This window comes from Neopsephotus bourkii, unplaced genomic scaffold, assembly GCF_033783945.1.
Source record: "Neopsephotus bourkii isolate Nb327-2 ecotype Australia unplaced genomic scaffold, CSIRO-AGI_Nbou_v1 NB_1076, whole genome shotgun sequence".
Taxonomy (NCBI): domain Eukaryota; kingdom Metazoa; phylum Chordata; class Aves; order Psittaciformes; family Psittacidae; genus Neopsephotus; species Neopsephotus bourkii.
Window position 1 is genome coordinate 138,363 of NW_026901564.1, and position 27,905 is coordinate 166,267.

The 27,905-nt window shown below is 41.5% G+C and overlaps 1 protein-coding gene across 4 annotated transcripts in view; it reads left to right on the forward strand.

Moving 5' to 3' along the window:
* Positions 1–27,905, forward strand: part of IQGAP2 (IQ motif containing GTPase activating protein 2) — a 127,557-nt gene that overhangs the window by 11,809 nt on the left and 87,843 nt on the right. For all 4 annotated transcript variants that reach the window (XM_061362050.1, XM_061362052.1, XM_061362051.1 and 1 more), the window contains exon 2: positions 9,688–9,787. In XM_061362050.1, coding sequence (XP_061218034.1) covers positions 9,688–9,787 — 100 coding nt within the window. The remainder of the gene's footprint in view (positions 1–9,687; positions 9,788–27,905) is intronic.

The window sequence follows — 27,905 nt, forward strand, 5'->3', positions numbered from 1 at the left end:
CCCTTCCTTAACCAGCCTCCAGGTAGTAGCAGTTTACTATTCTGATCTCAGACTGTAATGCAAGTGGGAGCTTTTTGACACTTTCAAGATTGAAACAGAAATTGAACAAAGTTCTGGTTTAGCCAAAAATCGTGTGCAGCATTTGCAGGGCACAAGCTTAGTAGATTACTGTCTAAATAGCCATCAGTCATCTGAATTTGCACCAGAGAAATAACAGTGACCGAAGTGTTATGTTCTTCCCTGCAGACTTCAATGAGTTTGCCTTTTGGTGAAACTGCAGTAGCTCTTTTCAGACATGCTTAGCTTCTTGAGTTCCTATGGTCCCTCTTTGCCACAGTAAGCCTCATACCTTACTTTGGTTCTCTGTGTTGATCAAGTCTCTAACAATTAGGGTGATCTTAGCTGCTGTTTGCAAAGCAGAGCATCTAAACTGGCATCTGTAAGAGTGCAATAGAGCCCTGGGTCAGCATCAACATGTGCAAGCAGATGAGGGGTGGATGATCCTGAGTCTGGGTTTTGTGCTGCCACTGTGGTGAGTTCAGTCTTTGCCCTGCCCTTCCTCCTGATCATCTCCAGCCCTCTTTCCTGTTCTTCCACTCCATTTCTGCAGTGGCTTTCTGTACTTGGTCCACAAATGTTTATGGGTGCGGTTGTAGTTACAGGCAGTGGTGGTGTGACTACATATAATGAAAGTGCCTTTGGGGTTCAGCAGAAGGCTGCAGGCACATCTCCTTTTCCTGTTAATTTGTGCCTCTCTGTCCAGCTCCTTGAAAAGCATGAATGCCTTTCAGATGTGCTTTTCACCTTTTTTGATACCCTTCAAAATATTTTACCTTCCACAAGTTACTTCTCCTCTTACGTAGTTGTGCATATGCATTTGACCTAGTCATATATCTGCAATTCTTTTCAGAGGAAAATGAAATATAATTTTTTTAATGCTAGAAATAAATTTGATGGCATTTGTAGGCAAGTTACCTAGCATTTTTCTTCTGACTAAATCCCATTACAGACTTGATACTGAGGAATGTGTAGATGCTAATGTTTGCCTTTCATAGCTGAGTAGTGTGTTTTACTAGCCTGGCAATATTAAACTCTTTTTCATTATTTCATTTACATTCTGCTTTTAAGTTGAACTGAGTTCGCAGTAGGTAAAAAGTAAGGAAATGGAATCCATATGGTAAAATTTTGGCTCTTTTGTTGAATATTGTTAATGTTTATTGTTAATAAAAAGCAAGCAGGTTAAAGTAATTCCAGTGAAATGAATGGAGCAAATGGAAAACGTGTCAAAATACATGGAATTCAAATCATAAGTTCTTTATTTAAGAAAGCAGTGAGTGTATAGGGCTGACAGAGGAACCTTTCATGCTTTGCTATTTGTTTCCTCATGAATTCGCCTCTGGAGAAGGAAAGCCTGTTGGAAATTCCTGATGGAATGTGCAATATTCGTTTGAGTGCCTCAAGCCTCCAGTGATGTGTTAATCTGATCAACCAGTCTTTTCAAAACATTGCCTTTTTTAAAGCCCACGTGAAATATGTCATTCTTCCTGTAAGCATGTGTAAACTAAGCAGACCTTCCAACCAGACTGACTACTTCCCATTGTAGCCTTTTTCGAGCTGCCTTCAAGCTTGGCTGTGTTAATGGCTTTTAGACTAGGCAACTAGAGATAATATGGCCTGTAAGGGAAAGTAACAACTTGTAATTGGTGTTCACTGCCTCTTGAGGATGCATCAGTTTGAGAGCTTTCTCAGGCTTGTAACTTTTTTGGTAAGGTAGACTGAGGGTTTATATTAACAAAGAATTTTAAGGTCAACTGTAAAGTCCATAAAAAAGAGCTAGAGTTTTAAAAGTGTTCTCTGAGAACCTGAATCTCAGGGAAACCTCTTGTGCTTTGAGGTGACCCCCTTGCAAATTGTGCAAAGGTGAACAGTTACAATTTTAAGGATTTATGTGAAGTATTGTTGGAGACAGTGAGACTGGCAATGCAATATAGGTGGAAGGTGGAAGCGGTTGGGCAATAGGCTGATTAATTGCATTTCGTAGTTGTAATTGTAGATGGCAACACTTGAAGCTAACCAAAATTGTATGGAGCTGGATTTTCATATACTTCCTTCAACTCCATTACTCCGTCTCCTTATTCTTCCAGACATACAGAATAATTATACTGAAGTTCAGATAAAATGAGCAGTGTCATTTTTCTGCACAAGGGTAAGGGACCCTACTAAAAAAGATGAATGTGTGTTATCATAATGCAATAAGATGTTAGAAATACTTAATGTACTTCAATGTATTTCCACTACTAAAGTCTCACTTGATGGTACTGTAGAAAGCCTGAAATTTAAAAGTGGAGTAAAGCCTGTATTTACCTATAAGCCAAAAAACCCCCAAATTACTAAATGTTCTGGCAGTACAGGTAGTTACTTGCTGAATACAAAAGCTGTCTTGTGTCTGTGTGGCTAAATGAGACTTTCTAAACTTTATGGGAATTCAAGTATCTCCATATCCATGGAGTCCTATTGCCTTCTTGACAGACTGTGAAATGGAGCAGTTTTGACACTTGGCTCCAGAAGCAAGGGCTGTGGTTGCTGTTGCATCCTTGTCTCCTTGGTATGATAGTCCTAAGGTGCACATATTGTAATAGTGCTAAGAGTCTGTAAGTGGATGTGGTTGGACCTGTGGTAATAGACACATGACAGTGAAAGAAGTCACTTTTCAAGGAAACAGGGGGAGGAGGACTCAGGAAAGTGAGCACACAAGAGTGTGACTCTCTGTGAAAGCTCAAGGGAAAGATTAGTTCAGCAAACATCTTTAGTTTTGCATCAGGATGTCATTTTACTGTAGTTCTGTTGGCAACACTCCCACACTAATGGTGTGTGCTTAATTTCCACGTTTCTGCAGTGTTTGGGCAGTGAGATCTGGTCCACAACAGTGGCCTTGAAGATCCTGTGCGACTCACAATTTGTAAGAGTTGGATAACATCTATCTGCTGGCCAGAGGATGCTTGTATAGTTCTGTATGAAAATCTGAACCTGATTGCTTTGGGTAATGTAATAACTATATTAGGAGAGAGATAGTCATTGTTAGGGGAGGGAGAGAGTAGAGCAATGTTGGAAAGATTTGGAAAATGCCATATTGAAGAACCTTATAATTGAGTTTTCTGTTAATCTACTATCTCAAGTGAATCTGCCCTTCAAGTTCACAGCTGTGGCAGGCTCCTGAGTTTTTGCTGTGTCTGCCTTTGTCCAGAGCCCTTTCTTGGAGCAAATAATCAGGGAATGGACTGAATTACTTCAACTGGAGCCACAGAAATAGGCTCAGGTCATTTGCTCGTACTGTGGGATATGTGCTAGCTGCTTGTGACTGTGATTCTTGACATAAAAAGGTGTTTTGATCAGAGCCTTAAATTTCTGCTAATATAATGATAGACCTGTAGGTACTAAATATCTTAATAACAGAAAGTTTGTAACAGGTGTTTTGTGCTGTAAAGCCTTTTTGTTTTTCCTTAGCATATTGAATGATCTCCAATACACAGAATTAAAGTTCACATAATTAAAGTTGGCATCTTTCTTCTGCACATTTAATAAACTGTTTCATTAGGTACCTATGAGTTGTAAGTGGAGGCTCAGAAAAGGATTCCTCCTGTCTCTACAGCTTTGAGCAGTGTTTTTCTGGTATCTGTTCCTGTAATCCTCTCCATATAGTTTCCAGCTGCAGTTCTGTAAGCTCCTGCCCACTGCAGTAAGGGCACCTCGGGTACCAGCAAGCATGGATCAGAGCGTCATCAGCTTGGACCTACTCCAGTTACAGGGGTTGGATGGTGATACATTGGTGAAGTAGTAGCAACTGAACTGCCAACCTAGGAGTGGCCATGGAGCTGAACTGCCCTGAGCAGTCACTCCTGGAGTGAAAGTACAAACTTTACTAGGAATAAAAAGGTGAATTTACTGAATGTATTGACCTCTGAATTTATTGACATGGAATTCATTGGCCGCATTCACACAAGGACAAAATAGTTATATGCTGGCATATAATAAGGTTTGAAGTCACCTTGACCATCTAAAATTCAAACAGCTTTTTCTTGAAACTACAGCACTAAAATGTGATGGCAAATGCTTCAGGTTCACAGCTTATCCTTGTGGTACAGGCAGATATAAATGGGATGCTGCCTAGAGCCTGTTGTAATGGACTCGGCTTTCATTGAGGCTGCCTATAGCCAGCAAAATGTCAGTCAGGAGTTTTTGTGCAAGAGGAGCTTAGCTTCTTTTTTTGTGTGTGTTTTCAGCTGTTACAGCATGCCTCTGTTAAACACTTTTTAGTGTGCTAGTACTAGGGATGTAGGGACAGGCTTGGGTGGAGGAAACAGAAAAGTACAAGGAGGGAATAGCAGAATATGCAGAATTTCTTGCTAGTGGACTGGAGCGCTGCCTTGCTTTACCTACTGTATGGCCAGGGCGGTACACATCTGGGGCTGCCAAATGTGAATTAGCTAAAGTTTAATTCAAATACTCTGGTGAAAAGCTTTCATTTCAGCATTTTACAATATTTTTCATGTACCTCTTTTTCTGCCTCAATCCTGACTTTTAAAATTGTTTTCTGTCCCTGAAAAGGATTTTGTTCTCTCCATCCTCTGTTATGTCCTGTGTATTGAGCTTGCCTGTTGTGGTGCCAAAAAATCCCTCTTCCTCCTTGATCATGATTCACTTTCCATGGGAAAAAAACCTCTGGTGGCAGGAAATGGAGGGGAATAGGCCCTGGGAAATAAAAGCTTCTATTCCTTTCTTTGCCTTCTTCAGTATAAGAAGTCTTTTGGTATGTCTGTGGCAAATGCTTTATTAAAGAGTCTGCCGGCTAGAAGGAGCCTTGTGCTGCTCTTGAACTATTGCAGACAGCCATATGTCTGAGTGCAAATGGATGATCAGAAAGCCTTAAATTCTGGTGGAGGTTTTTGCAGGGTTTTTTTTCCAGTTTTAAAGTTTCAAGATAACAAAAATTGTTTGGGAATTGTGATCCCTCAATGACTTAGTTATGCCTAGAAAAGTGCTCCATAAATTTATATTCAGAAATCAAATCAAATATTACTTTTCCCTGTATGCTCTTTGGTTGTGTATAATAGAAGTTTTAATTTTAGCTTCATTTAAAAACATAATCCATGGAAACATGGGCTCATTTGAAAAATATTGCAAATTAGATCTGTAAAACCTTTTTTATTTAGTGTCATTTGAAATATAAACATATTAATAGCAGAGATCCTGTGTGTTCAGTGTTAATGTGGATTATCTCTGTGATCCTGGGACCTCCAGAATACTTGCCATGGTTGTGATAAGAGGGTTAATTCTGAACTTGGGCAACGTTTACACAGCCAGTACCTATTCTTAAAATTCTTGTGTAAACTGAGCAATCTTACATGAACCTGATGTTTTGAATCTCTTCCCAGACACTTAGTAAGGTCATAGCTCCAGGTTCTTGTGTACCTGGGCTAATTGCTGTTTTCAGTAATTATATTGCAGCTTTAGAAATGGTGGCCCTATTTCTGAAAACTTACTCAAATCCAAAAGGTTGAAATTCTTTTATGCTGTCAACTAGTGCCAAGTCAGATCCAGTAAATGCTGCTTGTGCCATGTTGAGTATAGGCACATGGCGTGCCATAGGTTGCATTGGCAGCCCTGTCATCAGCAGCTAAAAGAACTCAAAAGTATTTATCAGCAATTGGAATAGCTATCTTGGGTCAGGGCAGCCAAAAATTTTTTTTGCAGTCCATAACCAAAGCCCAAACTAGTCCTAGCTACTGCCTTGCCTGTTCTGCTTCTTCAGTGATGGTGGTATACAAGACAAATATCTCAGACAAAGATAAGGGTGGATGCAAGCGTGCTGTGTCAGCTGATGGAAGATGCTCAGATGTCTCAATTTATGAATGTGCCCTGGTACACAACATTTTCTTTTGGTTTTTTTTTCTTCTAGTGCTTGTTTGAAGTCAGGTGTGTCGATCTAAATTTAGTACTGCTTACTGCTCCACGCAGCCTTGCATACACACTCTTCCTTTAATGTTTTTCCATGAAGAACTATCTATATTGAGGGAACTCACATATGCTTATATGTATTGACTGCTGTCCAACAGGGTGGCAACACCTAAAAAAGAATTGAAACTGAGAGCTTTTTGGCGCGCTACACTGTCACTTTCTTTAGTTCTTGTCAGTAGTCCAGACATACTCTTAATATGCACTCTTTGAAGGAATATTTGGTATTTTCCTCTCAATTCCAAAGTCAAAGTCGCAAAATTGATGACTTTAATAATAAGATACTGGTTTAGATACCTTTCCCCTGACCCTGCACTCCCCTATAGCTTGTATCTAATGTGTATGCAAGTTCTGTGGTATTTGGATCTTTTCAGACACAGTGTTGTGTGTCTTTCTGGATCCTGCTTGGCCTTACCAAGTGAGCTGGAGGGCTTCAGGTGATGCTCAGCTCTGCTTATTCTGCTTGTTGGCATCCTTTATCACAATACAGCCTTCCCTTGTAAGATGAGTGCTATCAAGAAATTACTGATACAGCAGAAACATGTTTGCTCTTTCAACATTCTGCCCAGTCTTCTGACTAATACTTGGCCTGCTAGGCGTAGAGACCGAGCTTTCTGTCCTCAGACCAAGTTCATTTTTGTGTTGAACTTGGTGTGGCTGGATTGATGGATGCACTCATAGGGTGTTTGAAGTTGTAGAAGGCTATATGCAGGACCCTAGTAAAAGCGTAAAGCCTTTGCCAAAATACATTGCAGTAGGCTACACTTTAAGCACTCAAGTCTAAAGTAGTTTCCTCGGCAGTTTAGTTGTGGGGCCACCTCTATTCTACAGGTTGTCACTGCTGTTTCTAGAAGTGTCTATAACAACTTATTTGATATGATAACACTGTTGCTTTGAAGCCAGTATGTGCGGGAGGGGAAGGGATGTAATCAGCCTTAATCAGAAGCCAGTGTTGCAAAAGACTCCTCCCAGCATAAGCACTGTAGGTGTTGGCACTCCCTGTGCTCTGCCTTTTTAGTGCTCAGATATTAAACACAGAAACAGCAGCTTTGGTTCTGTTGGGAAAGAAGCCTGATTTCCTACCTGTGACCTGATGATATAGTATCTTGTCTAGAAATGAAAGGGGGTTTCCACTTTTCCGTTTTTACAAGTTACTTGTTCTTGCCTCTTGCCCTTTCACCTTATTATCAGAGGGTTTCCCAAGCAGAACAGCTATTACAATCTCACAGTATCTGTCAGTGCCTTTTTCCACCCTCTGAACCAATCTTTGCAAATAATTTTAAGGAGGGATTTGAGGCTGGCAAGGGCTGCTAGATCTGTGATGTCCTTGTTGAGGATGAGAGGGACCTTGTGGTTGTGTAGGTCCAGAATTAGATTATATAACATCAGTGTTAGTCAGGTGAATTCCTAGAGTGATACTTATCAAATGGGTTGTGTGTTTTTTGTACTCCTAATTTCAGACAAGCTGCCTTTTTTTCCTGTTTTGTTTATGGCCGTGGTGAGTTGTGTTTGGAGAGCAGGAGTAAATGGCTGTTTAATGAGCTAAGAGGAGCAGAGCAGATCTCACAGAGAAGGGAGAGCTATGATGTTTGAAAAGTGGCCCTAGAACTTACTGTCATAGGTGTTAAAGTGATACGTTAAATTTCAGTGTGATGGCTCATCAATACTTCTCCCTCACTTTGGGGAGCCAGGACTCCTCTGCAGCAGTAGAGCTGTGTTAGGGAGTGGGAACAACCAAGCCTGGATGTGCTGATGGCAGTGTGGGTAAGAGCAACAGCAGAGCAGCCTTCATGGCCAATTTGCCAGGCTAAGTATTTTACCACCTGCACCTCATGTTTGCCTCCAAACTAATGTTTTGGTTCATAGCAAGTGATGACTTGATTACAATATCTGAGAGCTCCAGTTAGAGTGAGTCACACTTATTGGAGTTACCAGACTTAAAAGGGACGCGGGGCAAGACAAGTATTTGTTTTATCAGTGCGTGAAACTTCTGGGTAATTAGGAAGAGCCATCTTAAAGGCAAAGGAAGATGAGTGATATAGACTCATAGAATAGTTAGGGATAGAATAGTTAGCGATATCAGGGCTTGTGGTGATTAAAACTGAAACTACAAAGCTTAAAGAAGCTATGTGATGTGTTAACGAATGCGTGGTAGCATCAGTTTGAAATGTGGGCAAGTAGTGTAAATTCTTAGTGTCTTCAGTAAGTGCATGTGGGATCGTTTCTCTGTTTGATTTATGTTCTCTTTTGGTTTTTGAGGTACAGGCTTCAATGTATGCATATACTTGAAGAGCACAGCTTCTTCGTTTTATCATAGTGCATTTTACTTGAGTTGCCTGTATTGGCTACAAGAAGGCACTTGCCCACTGCATGAGGCAGGTGTGCTGGAGAAACACTGAAAACTTGCTCATGGCATGCACAAACTGTGTAGCAGTCGAACTAACAAACATCTCATGGCGCCTTTGAGGAGGAAAGGGGACCACGTTGTTTTTTTTTACTGAGGATGCATCTTAATGTTATCAGCTAACCAGTTTGTGGGCTGCTGCAGAAAGTGTCTGGCCCAGCCCTGCACTTCCGTCCTCTCCCTTTGTGACTGCAGGTGCACAGCAGCTTAGGCCAATGACCTGATCTTCCTAGACGTGGGTCTCTTCTTAGCCACTGATCTTTGGCAAAGGCTGTTCCCTGTTCTGTTTCAGTGACGTGTCTTCAGGTTTGCCAGCTCTGACATGAAATGACAAAAGTATGCGGCAGAGAAGCATGGGGGAGAGCAGGGCCAGCGCTTTTAGGAGCCACTAGCACAAATAGGAATTTTGTAACAAACAGCATATATTTTGGTAACTGGTTTGTGCTGAAGGCTGTTTCCAAAAGGCTCACACACAGTGACTAAAATTCAGCCAGAAGTCAGTGTTACTGGATGGCCCATCAGATTCATTGATAGAAACATTTGTAAGAATTGCAAATTTGCTCAGAGACTCTCTGTACCCTACAAAGAGAGGAAGGCCAGTCATGGGTAGTAGTTGTTAATAATCAGGGTCATTTGCAGTTAGAGATGTGCACACAGTCATCCTTAATAGTCTGGAAGAGTGTGATTTGGTTGCAAAAATAAGTAGGAGTGTGAATATCATGTCTTGTTCGTTTGATTAGAATTATTACCCCCATCAGCAGGAGGCAACTCAATCTGTTGCAGTCTCACAGGTTCCTGATACTGCAGCCTGTTCCCAAGTGTCCTTTGAGGTACATTTGCAGTGCACTGCTGTCTTTATGTCTACTGCTGAGGCTCTGCTTAGCAGTTTCTTAGAACTTCTGCTTGCTTTGAGCTTCCACAGAGAAGTCCTGAAACTCCTCTGAGCATGTGTAAGGCGAAATTCTGCTGGCTCCCAGCCTCAGCCCCACGTATATTTGAGTGCTCGATCTTGCTCTCAAACCAGGAAATGCACAAAAACCAAATAGATTCTTGGTTTTGAACAAGCAGAACTTGCAAAATTCACTGTATGGAGAACAGCATCTTGGTGATCTGAATATCTTTGTACATGGTACCATAAAAGGCCTTTTTTTGATGGGGAATGATGACTATTTTAATGTCTCTTCTGCAGTAATTCACTTAGTTTCTCAGTAATATGATTCTAAGAATCACCCCTGACCCACATGTAACTTGATATGGGTTTCTGTTTGCAGCTATTGTGGATGATGAAAGGCTTTCAGCGGAAGAAATGGATGAGAGGAGACGTCAGAACATTGCTTATGAGTACCTGTGCCACTTAGAAGAAGCAAAAAGGTAAGTAAATGAAAGCACACTTATATCTCGCCTTTAAATACACAAGTTCAACCCTGTTTTGTCCTTGAGCATTGTAATTTTTATTCAACTTCTTGAATTACTTAGATTAACTTGATGCTGGAATTTTATAGCATTCAGAATGAGAAACTAATGCCCAATGTGAAAAGTTTGATTCAAAGATGGATTTAGAAGCAATCAAGACAACCTTCTCGGAGTTAGTGTGGTGACTGTGACTGTCTTCAACGAAAGTAGGGGTGGGTAATAAAGCCCAAGGCTGTGGTTTTGTGAGAAGCTGAATCAGGCTTATGACTAACTGGGAAAGTTTTTGTTCCTGGCTGTGTGGTGGTCATGCTCCCTTCTTACTGGTAGTTCTTATGAAATGACTCAGGTTACTAAGATGGTAGAATATCACCTGAGTTAATGATCCATATCATCTCAGTGTTTCAGTGGTAACTGCAGGCAGGGCAATAAGGTAACATGGACTCTGTTCTTTCTTTATTGGTCAGGAGTACTCACCTCTTGAATCGGCAGTCGATAATGAAGCACTGTTCTGCAAATGCACAGGGATTTTATCATTCTTGTGCAAATGTACTGTACTACACTTCATTCTCAAAATGAACATTGGACAAAATTTTTGTAATTAGTGAGCAAACAAACAAGGTACAATATCCCTGTACTTTTGGAGTAGCTTGAAGAGTACTGCTAATGTCATGTGTGAAAGCATATCTTACATTCAGTCTGATAGCGGTTTTTCAGAGATGCCTCTTGTACTCAATTTATTGCCCTGGGCAACATTAAGTGTTTTGCTTCTGCCTCTGCATTTGTTGATGAGGGTAGTTTTAGTCTTAACCATTAGTTGCAATGACTCTTAGAATTTCCTAGAGAAAAGGAAACTTGAACTGTGATGATTAGTAGCACAAGCTGTGAAACCTCAATGTGATGACAAACCATAGGATCTTTAGAAAGGAGCAATCCAGTATATTGAGCCAGGAATCAAATGTAAAATGGGCCCTGGGCTTTGTTTCCACACCATTCTCCTGACCATCACTATGTGGCACTGAGGGTTACCTATTTAGCAGTCATGGGGCAGCTAGCTGCCAATGATTTTGTGCTAGGAACATTATTTTAAAAATCAGCCATTCTTACTTCCTGTTCACTATGCTGTCCCATTTGCTGTAGTAAACATTGCCTCCATTGTTTTTTCTTCCTCTTTCCACTGCAGAGTGGTTCCCTGTTCACATATTTAAGATGGCAATTGTCTTACTGCTGACAGAGAGGATTGGCCTGCTCTGCACTCTCTTGTTGCCTCCCTCGTGTGGTTGCAAGAGACTGTCCCTGATCGGCTGGATTGGCTCACTATCCCAGCAGGAAATTAGTAGCTCTTTTGCTGTGTTAGTTTTCTAGGGGTTTAGTGAGCTGTCTGATCTGATCAAGGGGTCAGAGGAGAATAAGTGTCCTAACAAGAGGAGGGGGATGGGGTGCAGTTGCATGCCTGGGAGAGGGGAGGGAACAGGTCTTACTTGCTGAGACATTAAATTGGCTCCACCATCTCAAGAAACCTCAGTGAGTCAAGCTTTGATTTTACTTAAGGTTCCCCTTAGGTTTGTTGCAACTCACCTATCTGCTGGCTCTGGCAAGGTAACAATAACAGCTGGTCTCCAAATCCAGCCTTCTTTCTTCTATTATTATTATTATTAACAACTAATCTTCCAGGCTTTTTTCACTTTCTCCCCCTTCCCAGGGCTGTTGTTAATTTTGAACTCAAGTCCTCTAGTTCATTTGAAAAAACTCCCCTGACATTTTCAAGAAAATGTGAAATTGTTTTTTCAATTAATGACTTAAATTAGTATCTGCTATGAGTAACTCCCTCATCTTCCTTGTATTTATTTTGATATGGGTTCATGCTATTAGTTTTGTAGAAGAAATACTGCTTTAGTCCTGCCATCAGATGATGGGACTTTGCAGCCAGAACACTTGCTCCCAGGGCAGTTAGATACCTGGAAGTATTTCTGGATCTCCATTTGGAAAACTGGAATTTACTGATAATGTTCTTGGGCAATGCTTGGTATTGCATGAGGTGCTGATGAGTGCTGTGGTGTAAGAAGCCTTGTGCTTTCCACACCAAGGGGTTGGGTTGTCACAAGTGAAAGTGATGCAGTAGTCAGATGTTGTTGGATATCTTTTTCCTGTGCCTCAGCTCTGTGGAGAGAGCTGCTGTGGCAGCAAAAAGAGGGCGAGGGAAACTTCTCCCTTCACAAACAAGATAATTCAGTTGCATCATGCGACTTTGTCCTGAGATGGACTCTTACTAATGGCAAAAAACATGTACAGAAATATTGCAGAAATGAGAAGAAATTTCTGCATCTAATGGCTGTGTAACTCCTAGCCTGGCTTCCTCAGGAGCTGAGTAATACCATTCAGGAAGACTGGGATGGCAAAGGTGCACAACTACGTTCTCTCCTGCCCTGACCCTGTAGAACAGCAGCATGAGAAAATGCCATACATCTTGTCACTGGACATTACACATCCTCTCTGTGTACTTGATCAGGGCTGAAACATGTTGACGTGCCATCTCTGCTCTGTGTTTGCATGTTTTTAGCATTTTCTTTGTTACAACAGAGCGTAAACAAAACTGGTGACTCTGGAAAGCAAGATAGCAGCCTCAGGGGGAGCAATGGCATCATAATTCAAACTGCAGTAAAACAAGACCAGTACAAGCTTGGGAGGCTTGGGTGTAGGGTCCAGGCCACCTCAGCCGCACACAGTGGGTCCAGCCCTTCAGCCATGCTGCGTGCAGTTTTTCAGGAGGCACCTGCTGATGGATTGACTTTTGCTGCTCCTAAACAGATCACAGCTGGGTGGCCATCCCTACCCTGCAGCACTAGAGCAGCCCCTGTAGGATGCATGTGCTCCCAGTCCTTGATCTTGTGGCTGTGGGTCTTAGTCGGAGAAGGCAGAAGCCTTTTGCCCCAGGTGCAACACTGACGGTGGCTGCTATCTGCTTGCCCTTCTGGGCAAAACCTCTGAGTGGGAGCTGCCTCACTGACATATTTGCTTTCTGTTTACAGTTACAAGCTCTTTTTCCTTCTGTAAATCTTGGCTTTGCATAGAGGATTTTATAGTATTCAGGACACTATGGATAGCACTGGAAATAGACTGAAATAGGTAAAGCAAGATGAGTTTTCTGTTCAGTTGGCAGCTGCCAAAATGACAGCGACTACTGTTTCAGCCAATCAGCAGTGCAAAAACACCATGTGTCTTGGTCCATATTGAAGATTAGTAAATACTGATATAAACAATAAGTAGCAAAAGGTTGGGACAGAGCATGGGTGGGACAGTACAGGGGTTATGTTGTTTTGTTGGGGTTTTTTTCCCTCACTTTATCTGTAATCAAAATATTATTGCATAGCATCTCTGCATTTTGAAATGCCAGAGTTAATTAAAGGTTGAAGAATGTGTACTTTCAGCTGCTTTTTGGACCACTGTTTGCACACCCACTTCCGGTAGCACAGCTTTAATGAAAACTTTCCAATTTTAACATGGAAGAATCCTGTCCCTGGTAGCTGATGTTTCTGCATATACTTTCTCTGCTTGGCACAGTATTTGTGTACTGCATAGGAAATTGTCTTTTAAATACAATGAGCAGGCTTGAGGTATCTGCAGTGGCTGTTAAATTTGAATATGGAGAAAAATATTTGAATTGGAGAAGAATATTTGAATTGGAGAAAAAACATTTTGTTCTGTTAGACTGCTGTCTCCTTTCTACCCCAAATCCCTCATCTGATAAATGAAGGTTTTGGTGGCTTGTATATGTAATTTGATTTATTACTTTTGTTTTTAAGGGAAGTTTAGTGCATATAAAAAAACAAAACAGAGAAAAATTAATAGTATCCAGTAACCTTGAACTCCTGAGAAGAATAAAATCAAGAAAAGTAATTAGGAGTAAGAATTTTCTCAAACAATACAGCCATGGGTACCTTTAACAGAAACCTTCCAGGCATTACACCAACACATTTTCATTATTGCTTGGGAAATTATTCTGTTAAACAAAAAAGGCTTAAAGTAGGCATGTCACAAGCTCTAATGTCTTATTGGATTAGCTGCATTTTAATTGATAAAATTTACCAGAACATCCTCCTTTCCAAAGGTTATCTTTGTAATACCCAGAACATCAGATTCTGCCATGAGTTTGACTTTTGCTGTTGCATGTTTCTCTGCAGATGTGCAATTACAGCACTGTAAATGATAATACAGATTTGAAGGGTTTAAAACCATGACTGAAGCTTTGGCAAATAGTGCAAATCAAGTTTACAGGAAATCTGTTGTGTCTGGCTAGGGTTATATACATCCATACTTAAGCAGGCGCTGTTTCTCTTGGCTTCTTAGGAAATTATACCTTCTTATGCTAAACTTGAATTTGGACCATGGGAGGCCTCATTTTACTAACCTTGTCCCTCTCTGTATGAAATGGGATACACTTTGTTTCACAAAGTAAATGTCGCAATTTCATAAGCAGAACTGCCAGTATTTGTCATACTTCTTCTGACTTATCTTGCTCAGCTGTTCAGCAGGACAGGAACTTGTGTGAAACACTGAAGCTTTAGCTTCAATGTTAAGACAATGAAGACACATTAGGAAAAATATAGGAAAACTATCCAGGAAATTTCATTTGAGGGGTAATTTCTTATTTTGAAAATGTAAATTCTCATTCTTGTCAAATTTCATTATAACAGAAAATCAAATAATATAAAAACCTGTCTCCTTCATTGCTTGGTCTCCAATAAGTAGTTGCAGTGTTGGTCACTGAAAAGATCACAGTTGGAAGCTGCAGTGTAAAAATGTACATGCAGTTTAAAATACTTTGAAGTCCTTAATTGACTTCTGTTACAGCTAAGGGTTTTGCAGTACTATAGCATCATAGGAAGCTCAAGTTGCTCCAGTCGTCAGGACTGTGGGGCCATGGAGATTTGCTTTGGAGCCTACCCCATTCCTGGTGTCTTACAAAGGCTTGCTATTACAGAATCACAGAATCCTAAGGGTTGGAAGGGACCTCAAAAGATCATCTAGTCCAACCCCCCTGCAAGAGCAGGGTAACCTAGAGTACATCACACAGGAACTTGTCCAGGCGGGCCTTGAATATCTCCAGTGTAGGAGACTCCACAACCCCCCTGGGCAACCTGTTCCAGTGCTCTGTCACTCTCACAGTAAAGAAGTTTTTCCTGATGTTCACATGGAACCTCCTATACTCCAGTTTACACCCATTGCCCCTTGTCCTATCACTGGACATCACTGAAAAAAACCTAGCTCCATCATCCTGACACTCACCCTTTACATATTTGTAAACACTGATGAGGTCACCCCTCAGTCTCCTCCAAGCTAAAGGGACCCAGCTCCCTCAGCCTCTCCTCATAAGGGGGATGTTCCACTCCCTTAATCATCTTAGTTGCCCTGCGCTGGACTCTCTCCAGCAGGTCCCTGTCCTTCTTGAACTGAGGGGCCCAGAACTGGACACAGTATTCCAGATGTGCCCTCACCAAGGCAGAATAGAGGGGGAGGAGAACCTCTCTTGAGCTACTAACCACACCCTTTCTAATACACCCCAGGATGCCATAGGCCTTCTTGGCCACAAAGGCACATTGTTGGCTCATGGTCATCCTCCTATCCACCAGGACCCCCAGGTCTCTTTCTCCTTCACTACTATCCAGCTGGTCAACCCCCAACTGATACTTGTACATGGGGTTGTTCTTCCCCAGATGCAAGACTCTACACTTGCCCTTGTTGAATTTCATCAAGTTTCTCCCTGCTCAACTCTCCAGTTTCATGCTGCTGTTTCTCCATGAGCAAAGTTATGGAAACTGTGCAGTCCTGGCAGCTCATGAGTGAATTAATGCTACCAAATTCTCTGGTTTAAGTCCTTTTCTTTCAGACTGCAGGAAGTCTTCAAATTTTCATACTTAGACTTAAATCGATAAAATTGTAATGTAGTTGTACAACTTGTTGATTTTAAGTAAAAAATACTAAGATAATGTTTACTTTTGGGTAATCTGTTTTGTATGGGGTTTTTTATTTGTTGTTTTTTTTTTCCCTCAGAAGAATCAGTTTTCTAGGAGCAGTAGTCTACTGACATGTAGATTATGAACTTTGGCTCATGTTCCCCTCTGCCTTAAGCCTAATAAAGCACCAGTGAACATGGCTGACAGCAGATCTGTAAAGGTCAAATGTTTGAAATTAGGGTGCTTCATGAGCTGAAATCCTTGGAAGAATCCTACTTAGCTGGGATATACCTGTCCCTGAAGTAGGTCAGTCTGCACAGAAATACTGATCAGCAAGTATACTCCCTGTTTCATGTCTTGATCCTCAAGGGTACTTACCTAGAAGAAAGGCTGGCAGCTATTGAATTTGTTCCAGGTAGTTACACAACAGTGCAGGTATGCCAGAGTTTTCATATGCAATTGTGAGTAACATCAATCATCAACCCAATAATTGCTTGGATAATATTGGCATATGAAAAGTGTTACTATTAAGATCTGAAGGAGAGAGAAAACTTTGTGTTAGTTTCTGTACAGGATGCATTGACCTGCTCACTGGGATGTTGAGGTAATTTGTGCACATGTTATGGGCCATTGCTTAGCATATATAGCAGCAGAATGCTGCTGCTGAGTAATGATGGATGTGACCTTTGTTTTTTGGAGACTAAATCATATGGCACATCCCATATCATGTGCTGAATCTAACAGTATAGTCTCTGAAGAGCCAGCTCTTTCTCAGTTTTCCACCTTTCTTTTTGGTACCACTCTCTCGTAAAAGTTATTGCATTTGGTTTTGTTTGGAGTTCTTTGGGGGGGGGGGGGAAGAGCTTTCTTTTTTTTTTTTTTTTTTTTTTTTTTTATAAAGAGTGACAAACCTGAAGCTAGTCTGTGCTTCGATGGCATCATATGGGGATAGTTTGTAGGTTCAGCTTCACCAAGAGAGCACATGGCATTTTCATTTTCCCTCCTCTTTCTGCTTTGCAATTTGGACTTTCCATAGCGCAACACAAAAGCCTGCTTGCCTTTATACTCCATCCATAAGCTTAGCTGTTTGTCAGATCAAACTGATGGCTTCATTCTGCACCCTGTGTAGCTCCTAGTTAATATTAAGTGTAACCTGAGGTGGCCTCCTAAGGTATCAGCAGTAGCTGAGTTGTTATGGTATGGTATGGAGTGCACCAGGAAGTAGGGGAGCAGGCTGTCAGGGAGGCTGGCAGAGATCGCTGACCAAAACTGCTACTTCTGGAAGGATGGTAAACGAAAGTTTGAGCCTAAGTTGTGATGGGAGGAACACAGCTTTGGTTATTAGAGGTAGCAGTGGTACCTGAGGTTTGCACCTTGCCTGAGGTATTCGTATAAAGTTGCTGTTGGGAAGAACCTGTGATGGTAACTGAGGAATGGAAGGGCACTGTTTCATCCTTTGCTTAGTGTTGAAAGGCTTACATTTTGCTCTTAAGCTTTGGATAGGTCCTTCTGCATTGTTTGGACTCTGTTCAGTAAGTCAGAGTGTAGTTCCTATTCATCTGGGAGCAGCCAAGTCCTGTGTTTCCCTGTCTGTTAATGACAGAATAAATGGCTGTGTGACCATGACACCTGTGCTGGGCTATGGGCTGTGGCGGTTGTATGTATGCTGCACTGGTTGTGTAGCTGACTAGCAAGTGGTGCCTTCTGGATGGCAAACTTCCCATTGTCCAGTAACTCTAGTGCAGCATTCAGAAAGCTTTGTTTTGTGGTTATATGTCTGTTTGCTTTGCATTAGTGGAGGAAATTACCGAGGCTGATGGAATCTGCTTATTAACACCTCCCTTGTAGGAGTGTACTTTTCACATGCTGAGATCCTCCTTTTCCAAGTGCAATGTCCTGGAGAGCTGTTGATCTTTGGAAGATGTGTTTATTTAGGCACTTGTAGAAACTGCTGTGGTGAGATGTGAATGAGCTCTCATAGATCAGAAGAGGTGAGACAGCAGCTTTACTTGGTGACCTTTATAGCACTACCTTGTGTAGACCACTGCTGCTGGTGAGGAGCCCACAGATATGCGCTGGTGGGAATCTCAGTGTATTGGAAGCAAGAAATTGAGTGTTCACAAGAAACATACTTCCAGCTTTGTGGATGCCTAGAGCCTGGAGAGGGCTCACAAGTCAGCTGAAGAGCAGCAAAAAGGAATTCCAGCAGTAAGTCAGCTTCATCAGGGTCTCAATGTACATGCCTTAATGCAAACACTCTTAGCAGGGGGAATAAACAAGAGGAGTTAGAGGTGTGCACATGCCTGCAGGACTGTGATCTTCTTGGCTTCATGAGAAGTGGTGGGATGGCTTCTATGACTGGAGTGCTGGAATGGAAGGGTACAGAATGGACAGGCAGGAGGCATCATGAGATGGTGTTGCCCTGTATGTCAGTGACCAGCTGGAGCACTGCCTGGCGATGAATGAGGAGCTGACCAATTCTTGTGGTTCAGGATTGTTGAGATTTTTAAAAGAACCAATGTGCCACTATACCTCCACTTTTGGACTGGAAAAACAACAGGGGGAGTGAAGGGGTCATTGTTCACTGAATGTGTAGGTGTGACTTTGCACCTGGCTTTTGACTTCTAGCTACTGCATGCAAGCACTTTATCAGGGAAGGCAGCTGCTGAGAGATATAAGTCTGGGTTTCCTTAAGAATCTCTTTTAGGGCAAGTACCTCAAAAATTGGTTAGCTGGAGAAGAAACACTGACAGTTTGTACCTCCTATCTTTAGGCATGGAGTAAGGCTAGAAAGTGCTTTGGCTGTTGATGTTTCTCACCACAGACCATGTGAATCCTGTGTTAGTAGGCACAGCTATTGCAAACCCCACCGTGTTTCCCACCACAGGATGAGTGGCAGTCTTCTGTGAGGGACTCTGTTGTTGACAGTTAAGACTGAAGAACATGCTTTTTAGAGCAGCACATGGTCAAACTTCTAACTAAGCTAGTTAAGTCACAGGGTTTTGTGGCTCAGTGTGTGTACTGTATATTGCTCTTGACTGCTGTTGCTCTCAGTGTTTCATGTGCTTTAAGAAAGGTGGCTTTTTATTTGCCTGCACTGAAATTCAAAGATCTTTTTAAAAGATGGGGTATAGCAGCGTCCCAGATCTGCTAAAACCATGGATGTGCCTTGCAGGAGCTCATATATTTGTGAGACCACCTCTTCTCGATGTTCTGGAGTCACTGTCATTTGAAGCTGGCAGTGTGACAGCCTTTCATGGTTGCTTTTGCTATTTTTGTTGGCAGGTGTAGAGATAGATATGTACAGGCCTCTATGCAGGGCTAACTAAACCCCTCAAATTCTCCCCACCTCATTCAAGATAGGGAGGGCTGTGAAAATGGCTCTCAGAACTTCAGTCTTTGCCTATTTTCTAGGAGCCTTTATTCCAATTGCTTGCACACTTTCTGTGGTGCAGAGCAAGAGAGATTTCTAGGTAATCTCTTCAGTCCCAGATTTAACAATGATAGGGGAAAACGTTCTTTAAGCCAAGCCATTACTTGGAAATTTATGTGATTTATCTGGTTTTCAACCAAGCTCAGGAACTCTCAGGCATTCGTGAACTAGTACAACTTACACTAATTCAGTACGTGTGAAGGTGTTTTTTCTTTAAAACCCAAATTAAAAATATTCCTTGCCCAGGTTTTTATTTTGCAGTTCAGAATCACAGGAGGCGGTCAGAGGTCCTCTTAGACAGGAATGCGTATGTAGATGAGAAAACAATCCATGAAGAAAAACATAGTTTCTGTTTGTAAAAAGATAAACAGTAGCCCCAAATGTCTCTGCTGTAATTGCCCACAGTGTATGCATTCAGAATTAGCCTTGTATTCGCTGCAAAATGAAGAGGTGAGATAGTGGTTTTCTGTTTCTGCAGTGGCAGCAGTACATGGCCTTGAACACATAACGTATTCCACTTGCTACTGGATGCTAGAATCCTTCTTGACAACTAAGGCCTGAAATGGGTTTCAAAAGTAAAGACTGAGAGCTGTGAATGGGTTTTCAGCCTGACAAATTTGAGTCTGGGGGAAGGGCTGTGAATGAATCTAAGTGAATGAATGGGGCTGCTCTTTAGCTTGAAGTGCTAGGAAGGATTTCACATAGCTTCCAGTGACTATAAATGCTACATATGTTCTGGCTTGCAGGCAGAGACTTCCACTAGTTGCAAGTGTAACTGCTCTACCAGCTTGAAGAGGAGAGAATCTTGTGGGTTTTTGTTTTTATTAGAATTGATTTGAGAAGTGTTGACAAGTGAGTTACTGTGGCGTCAAGTACAGATTTATTCTGGCAGGATGATGGTTAGCTGCATGCATTGTTTTCCAGCTACCTAGAGGACAAACAGCTAGCCTGCCCTAGGGTGACAGCTCATAGATTTGCAACTGTAACGACGTTCTGTAAATGCCTGTGGTGCAGGAGTAACCTAGTTGTTTTGCGAGGCAGCAGAGATGGGAGCCTGGATTCTAATCCTGGTTCTTATTGCTCCCACCTGGGTGGGTTGTCAAAGTTTTTGGGTTATTGGTGATGCCTTTGCCCTGCAAGGGAAGTGATAAATCTAGTCTGACAATTTCAGCTCTTTTGTCATCTACGGTGTGTTAACCATTTCTAAAATTTGGTTACCATCAAAGCAGATGGAAGCATCATAAAATTTTGTATGGTAAGTAAAAGAGGACCTCTTGTAATGAACTATATTGCCATAAAACCAATGCTTTTCATCACCCCTATTACTCTACCTTGTAACAGTCTGTCTGTATTAGGGCCAAAGGCATAATTTGTGCATGAAGACAACAAACGCTGCAGTAGCTCCGCAGGCAAGCACCTTGCACTGCACAGGAATTGTCTTGCTATGTCTTAGTTATGCTCAGGGCACTGATGCGCTTGTTTTCCAGTGGGAGGAATAGGGAGAAGCAATGTGAGAAGGAGAGAAAGGGGAATGGTTCACTGGTGTTGTGCAAAAAGTACCCAGAATGGAGGCTGAAAAGTGGGAGCAATTTGTAGAGGACCATTTAACAGAAGGAATGGACCCTGGCTGCTGCTCCTGAACTGCAAGGCTGGGTGGGTGCATGGAGGATGACGTTGCATGCCAGCCATGCTTGCCCACAGGGCATCCTGTCACTGGTCTTACAGAGAGCGTCAGAGCATCAAATGTCTCACAAGTCACACTCAGGCAGAAGTGTCTTTAAAGCCTGGCTGTCAAATAGGCTGCTCTAAGGTGGATAAATAGCATTAATTACATCAAACATCTGCCTATTCATTGTGCTAAACCTTTTTTTCCTGTTAAAGAAACAAAGCAATGAAATAATGTGGCATTGGTGGACATTAAAAACTGGAACAGCTTCCAAGCTGCCGACTGCATCACCTCCCTTACCACGACCCAAGGAAAGCACAGTGTGCTTTACTCAAGTGCATCTGCATTTACGTGTTGCATAGACTTGGTCATGTATGTGGGATTTGCTGTGCAGCGTGTTTGGGGGAGTGCCAGCCCATGGTCAGCTGGACTGTCGCTGCTGGAAGAGTTCAGTGGGATTCATGACTTAAGCAGGGTTTTGGGGCTTCCTGTTTTCCCAATCAAAATCTACAGAATAGGGAAGAGTCAACTTGATACACCCAGTAACTCCTTAGATGCAATTTCTTCAGCTGCTTTCAGAAACAAAAATCCAGACTTTTAAATTATTTATGCTGAACATGTGCTTTTGGGAGAGGGTGCATAAGTGCTGTGGTTTATGTTATAATATTGATGGCAACAAAAGAGCCCTTTGCAGCTTTTCGGATTTAATAGCATGCTTTAACAGCATTTTTGAATCTCCTGTATGTGTCACCTTCTTGTTTTCCTCCCAGAGAACACTGATCTAACCTTGTGATTCATTTCATACTTAATACTGGGATGGCTACCATCTGTTTTTTGGAAGAGTGCATACTTTAGTAAATGCAAAAGTAAAGTATTGAGTAGTATTGACATATTTCTGTGTTCAGTTTAGAAAGCTGGTGAATGTTTTTTTAACATTCCTGCTGTTTTCTGTTCTCACAGAGAGGGACCTTGATCTGTTGCTGCTAAATAAATATACTTCTGTTGTGATTCCAATTTCAACATTTTCACCACTTCCTCAAAGTCAAAGTGGTGTCACATGATGGTTAGTACATACTGTTTTCCTTAGTGAGAAGTAATAGGAGAGGACAGACTTTAAACCAGGAATTTATTCCAGAAGGTGTATTTTACTCATGGGCTTATGCACTCTTAGTATGTTAAAAAGAAGCTAGGAGTACATGGAGGCTTCTCAGTATTTCTCTAGCATTTTGTGTTCCTTCTAAAAGCTGCGTAATCCCAGAAAAGTCTGTAAGTAAGAAAGGTGGTGTCTGAGTTTTCAGCATCTGAAATGATCAGAGACTAACCCATTTGCTGTGGTAGTTACTGGCTGAGATTGCAATGGTATTTTCAATGTCAACAGTAACTATTTTGCATCTTAACAAAATGTGTTAAACAACATTTTCAGCCCTTTGTAGAGATGTATAGCAAAAGATTGAGCTTGTCCAATATGGTGGACTAGGAAAGCAGGAGTTATTGGAGGATTTAACAAGATTGACCTTTAGTAACTTGAGATGCTAAGGAAGAGGTAATAGACATCTGCTGCTGAATTGAGACCTCTTCTGAAATCTGTAAAAGGCTCCTGATGTACTGAGCCTTCACTGGGGTCAACAAAGCTGTTTGTATTTGCTCTGCTCTCTGGAAGTGAGGCCAAAATCTCTATTGGCAAAAGACTGTATCTAATGCAGGTTTTGTTTGGATTTTGCTTTAGTGCAGAAAGAATTGGATCTGTCCATCTTTAAGGACTTTTCTTGTGGCTTGACATTAGATTTCAAATAACAGGGTTGAACTCCACTGTTGCTTCATAGGCTTTCAAAAACATTACTTATATTGCAGTCCCTTAGTTTCCAGCAAGTTCAAAGATGAAATATGCATGCAGTGCTTCTGACTTACAGCAGTGTCAAGATCCATGTGTTGCAACTGAACCTACTTTCTCAGGGCAGAGTTCGCCCACATCAGAGGGCCCTCCAGTTATGCTGTGTCTGTGCCGTCTGTGAACTGAATGTCACTGGAAGAATTGTATCTTCTGTGAATACCCTGCTTAGCTGGTAATTTGATAGCATGATTAGATTAATAATCAATGCTGAGTGTGCTGTGTAGCCTTCATGTAGTACTGGATGCGAATAAGCAGGTGACTGTTACTAAAAACTGTTAATGCCTACAGAACACCAAAGGCTTATGATTCTTCAGCAACAAAAAAAGGGTAACAAGAAATTTGTAGAATGTTTTGTTTTGATAAGTCATTAGCTGTCTCTTGCTTTCAGGAATGTGAGGCAGTAGGGCTGAGAGAAAATGTGAGGGATACTTGGGAGTTCTCAAAGGAAAGCAAATTCCTTTTGGCACTTTTTTTTTCCTCCTGTTGTCCTTCAGTTGGTGAAAATAAAGCTGAAAATGAAAATGGCAGTTTGGTGTTCCTGAAGGTTTTAAGAACAGTACCACAAAATAGTCCTCCCTTAAAGCTAAGAGACTAACAGAATAAGATGAAACAAACAATTTTTGTAAACTGAATATTATGACAAGTTTCTTGTGCTTTTGGAAGGCATGAAAACCAGCCCAGTTCTTTGAAGAAAATAATTTTAAGCTCTTGGCTGGTGATAGTGCTAAATCACTGAAGGAATGACTTCCTCTTGTTGGCTTTAGGTCTCCCACTTCTCAGTTTCATTTTCAGTCAGGTGAACAAAGTTTTCTGACCTTTCTCTGCTGGTCACTTTCTTTTCTTAGCCATCTGTTTCAGAGAATTGTGCTAGGACATGCAACAGTATGGTGGAACAGGCACCTTACAGGGAGAGCATGGTTTGCTTGAGATTCTGTAGGAGAGCAACAGAAGGAGATATAGCAGAAGAGACTACAGCTGAGGCTTTCTCTTCCTGCTGCAGAAGAGGCATATCTGGTTTTCTCAAGACTGACCGAGTATGGATTTGGGAAAAGGATGTGCAAACCTGTTACATGAATTAGGTGTCCAGGTATTTAAGAGTAAGTATTCAGTTTTTTGAGTGTTCTTAGTAAAATAAGTATATGTCTAATGTAATATAAAGATCACCTTGAAGCAGTGAATCTTTTCACGTGGCTGCCTACCAGTAAAATTTCTGTCTGGGGAACATTAGAGCATGCAAGTAAAACAAGAAAATTGCTTTGTTTAGAAGTACAGCTTTGGTAATGTCTGATAAAGCACTTTCTAAAATAACAGTTGTTAGAGCTTTTGCACAATACCACTTTCATCCACTTCTGGCATTTAAATGTTGAAATACTATTGAGTCAGTGTTGCAGAATGTTTTCATGATGACCGTATTACTCTGAGGAGTCTGATCAAGGAGCCAAAAACTGAATAACCTCAGGCATTTTTTTCTCCTGCTGCATCATCTATTGGAAAGTTTCTCTCAAGGCGAACATTCAGAAATGGTGACGAAGTACCCTGACATAGTATGCCCTAGAAAGTGGCTTAATCAGTTTAAAGTGCCATCCTGACTTGAATAGAGGTCATGTTTTAGAGGTCATATTTTAAAGGTTAAAAGTGTTTGAGCTGGTGGTAAAAATTAGCTTTTGTTGTAATTCACTTCTGTTAGCTATGCTGGCCTATGGTGCTACAGGTGAACTGTACTGGGATTTTCTAGAGGTAGGACTTCTACCTACAAGGTATTGATTGATGTAAACCTGTCAAGACAGATTAAATACTTGGTCTGAAGAAGTGGCTTCTTTTTTTTTTTTTTGAACAGCTGCAAATAATAAATGAAATGACTTCATTCCACATCAGATTTTCAAGGTTGGAGACTGGGAGAAGTGTTTTGAATTATAAACTTGGCATACCTGCATGGGAGTCAAAGATGGCCTCCTGCCACTTTCCTGAGTGACGCTGTGTGAGAAGTACTCCAGTGGGTGCTTTGTAATGAACCTGACCTGTTCTTCCTCTTGCACTGGGAAAGTGTCAGTATAAGTGAGAAGGGAACGATAGCTTTCTTCTGTCTGACTTGTTTGTATATTCAGTGGGCTTGACAGTTTTCCATGATGCAAATGGTAAAGAATCATGCACCCAAGTTGCTAAGGAGCCCATTATTAGCTTTTTCCTAGAACTTAAAGAATGCAGTCTCTTAGGGTTAACTGTTTACCTGTTCCTCTCTGTGCCTTACCTGTTGAAAGCAGCAGCAGCAGCTCTGTTCTGGTTTAGAATTACAGCTGGCAAGTGTTGGAGGCACTGAAATATTTTTAATATAGACCTTATGCTAGCTGCTGAAATATGTCACGATCTCTTTTTCTGCAGTTTCTTTCCTTACATTCCCATTAGGTCTTGTATTAGGAAAGTGCTTCACTATCATATACAACAGAAGATATGGATCTACCAATCAGGAGAGCTAAAGCTTCAGACTTTCACACTGTTACTGCATTGATGAAATCTGCTTTTTTATAGGTAGTCACTTTGAGATCTGCCTTTGTCATGATTTTCTAAAGTACTCGAGAAAATAGTGTATCCCAGATACCCTGTCTACTAGTGGTGTGTGCAACACTGAACTTTGAGTGACCCATTTGACTAGATCAGGGATAAATACAGTGAATATCCTGTCTCAATATCTATAAAAGCCATTGCACAGTAAATATGGCACTGCTGTAACACACATGGCTTTCTGCTTGGCTGGTCAGAGAATGAAAACTTTTGAACATAGTGCAGTACAGATGGTCTACTGCTGTCATTGTGTGTGTCAAAGCATGAGATCTGGAGACGGAAATAGCAGTACTTAGACTGAATGTGCATTGGTAAAACAAATAGGTGAAAGATGTTCAAAGCTTCCCTCTGATGATATTGCAACCAAATGGTTTCATCAACAGTGAAGGAGGTAAAAGAAAGATGAAGAGCTGCGTTGGGCGTGAGGCTTGATGGGGCACTTCTGTCCCATCATCTGGGTCTGAGGGTTGAGGTCGGAGTCAGGGACTGCAGTTCCTGAGCCACTATTGAAAAAACCTTTTCCTGAGTTTGAAGAAAGTTTGTCTCACCTTCATCTGCTTTAGCCTCTGAGTATGTTCTGGGAAAATGAGCCGATGAAGTTGTGAAGGGTCTCTATGGCAAAAATTAAACCAGGATGTCAGGCAAACTGAAGTGCTACCTCGAAGCAGTGGAAACAGATGAATCGCAGAAGCAAAAAGGTGATCTGGTGGTGTGTGGGGAGTGGAGGTGGTCCACTCAGGGTGCCAGAGGAAAAGGTCCAGCAAACTCTGCAAGCCTCTCCAAGAGCCTGTCTCAACAGAATCACAGCCAAGCAGTCAAAGCAGCTGGAAAAGCAATGAAGGAGAGGATAGGGGCCTGAGGATGGCTTTTTGGATGAGAGCTTTCTCAGAGGATGAAAACAGATTGTTATTTCCCTGCCTTAAAAAGGCAGGTGGGAGGTGGATAAACAGGACTGCAAGGCTGTGCTGTTAAGGAGTGCACAGAAAGGGTTGCTGTTTAGTGTGATCAGAGTTGTCAGTTTTCTCTACTTGGTCTGGTTAGAGCGTCTGGTTGGAACTGCCGTGAAAAGCTTAGATGAAAACTCCTGATAACATAATATGCAGGGAGATGGCAGCCTAGAGGCTTGCCTGATGTAGGTTTCTTGTGGCTGCTGAAACATAATCTTACTGGAACCTCCTCTCAGTTTAGCAGCTGGGATGGGTATATTTTGTGTAATGTTACAGTGATATTAGTCTTGATTATTTTTTTTAATTCTTTGCAGTTTTGGGAATTCTGAATTGGTACAATTCAAATATTGCTCCTCCCAAAGTAGCTTAGATATGCTTTAACTATCAACACATTCATGCTAGCCATGTAGTTGTTGGGAGATATTAGTTATATAATTCTTAGGGGACTTAGCTACAGAAAGGGGAAGTCTACCTGTCCTAGGTAGTGCATCTCTAGCTTGAATTTCCTTTAAATTCCTTGAATTGCCCTCTTTGCCTCAAACATATTGTCTTTATTCTGAAAGACAAGAGGAAAAGTGTACAAGAATCACTTACTATTTCCCTGATTTTGTAAAGACAGTAAATGATGACTAAAGCACTGTAGCACTCTGTGCTCAGAAAATTGGTGATACTTTTAAGTTATGCTGCCTTCACATTTTAATCTGTTTGATGTAACAAGACACAGTAACTATATATTTTAATGAACTCTTGAATTCTAGGAAAGTTTATTCCCCTGGGCCAAATTTTTTGTTTGCAAAGGATGGAGGTTTGCCAATATGCTCTGCTTGAAAGGAATCATTGTGCAATATTTGTCCTTTTAAGCCACCCTACCCCGTAAGTACATGCTATCAACTCAAGAATTCTGCTTTTTACATGAGAACAAGCATAATAACCTGCAAAGCATCTGCATCTCTTGATTCTGCCTTGATGTTCAGACTGTGGCATAATAGGTGCAAAATTTGTCAAAATAAGTCATCTAGACATTTGGTTTATTAATAAGCGTGAGTTTACACCTTGGTGTAGTCTGTTTGCATGAGGTTTCATTTGCATGCAAATAACACTTGCCAAAGTGTAAGCCTCCCTGGCCTGAGTAGCTTTCCTCTTCTTTCACATTGGGACCCCAGTAGCTGTGATGCAACCTGGAAGAGAAGGAAGTGGCTGCCGTGGCATGGCTGCAGCTCCTGTACCATGGTTTTAGCTGGCTGACACTCTTTATCCCTAGAAGAGAGAATCAATTGGGCTTCAGTACAGCCATTTATTTTATGCAGTGAAAATACTATTGTGGTGGTGGTAGCAATATATTCTGGCAAAAGACACCCTTGCTATAGTAAAGGTGGAAGCCATATGTAGTCCGTCTTACAACAGAGATGCACACTAGGTTGGTTGTGCAGTTCCGGTTTCCCTCACTTCTGCTGGGGGCAAGCCTAGCTGAGGAGGGTGAGATCTATTACTACCTACCTGGAATTTATTTTTAGCTAGGAATTCATCCTGAAATGGAAATCCAGAGTCAAATTACGTCTGCTTTTTATTGCTTCAATGCTTCTTTTATCTATCCTGCTGGTTATTAACCCCTGCAATGTCTTTTGGCTT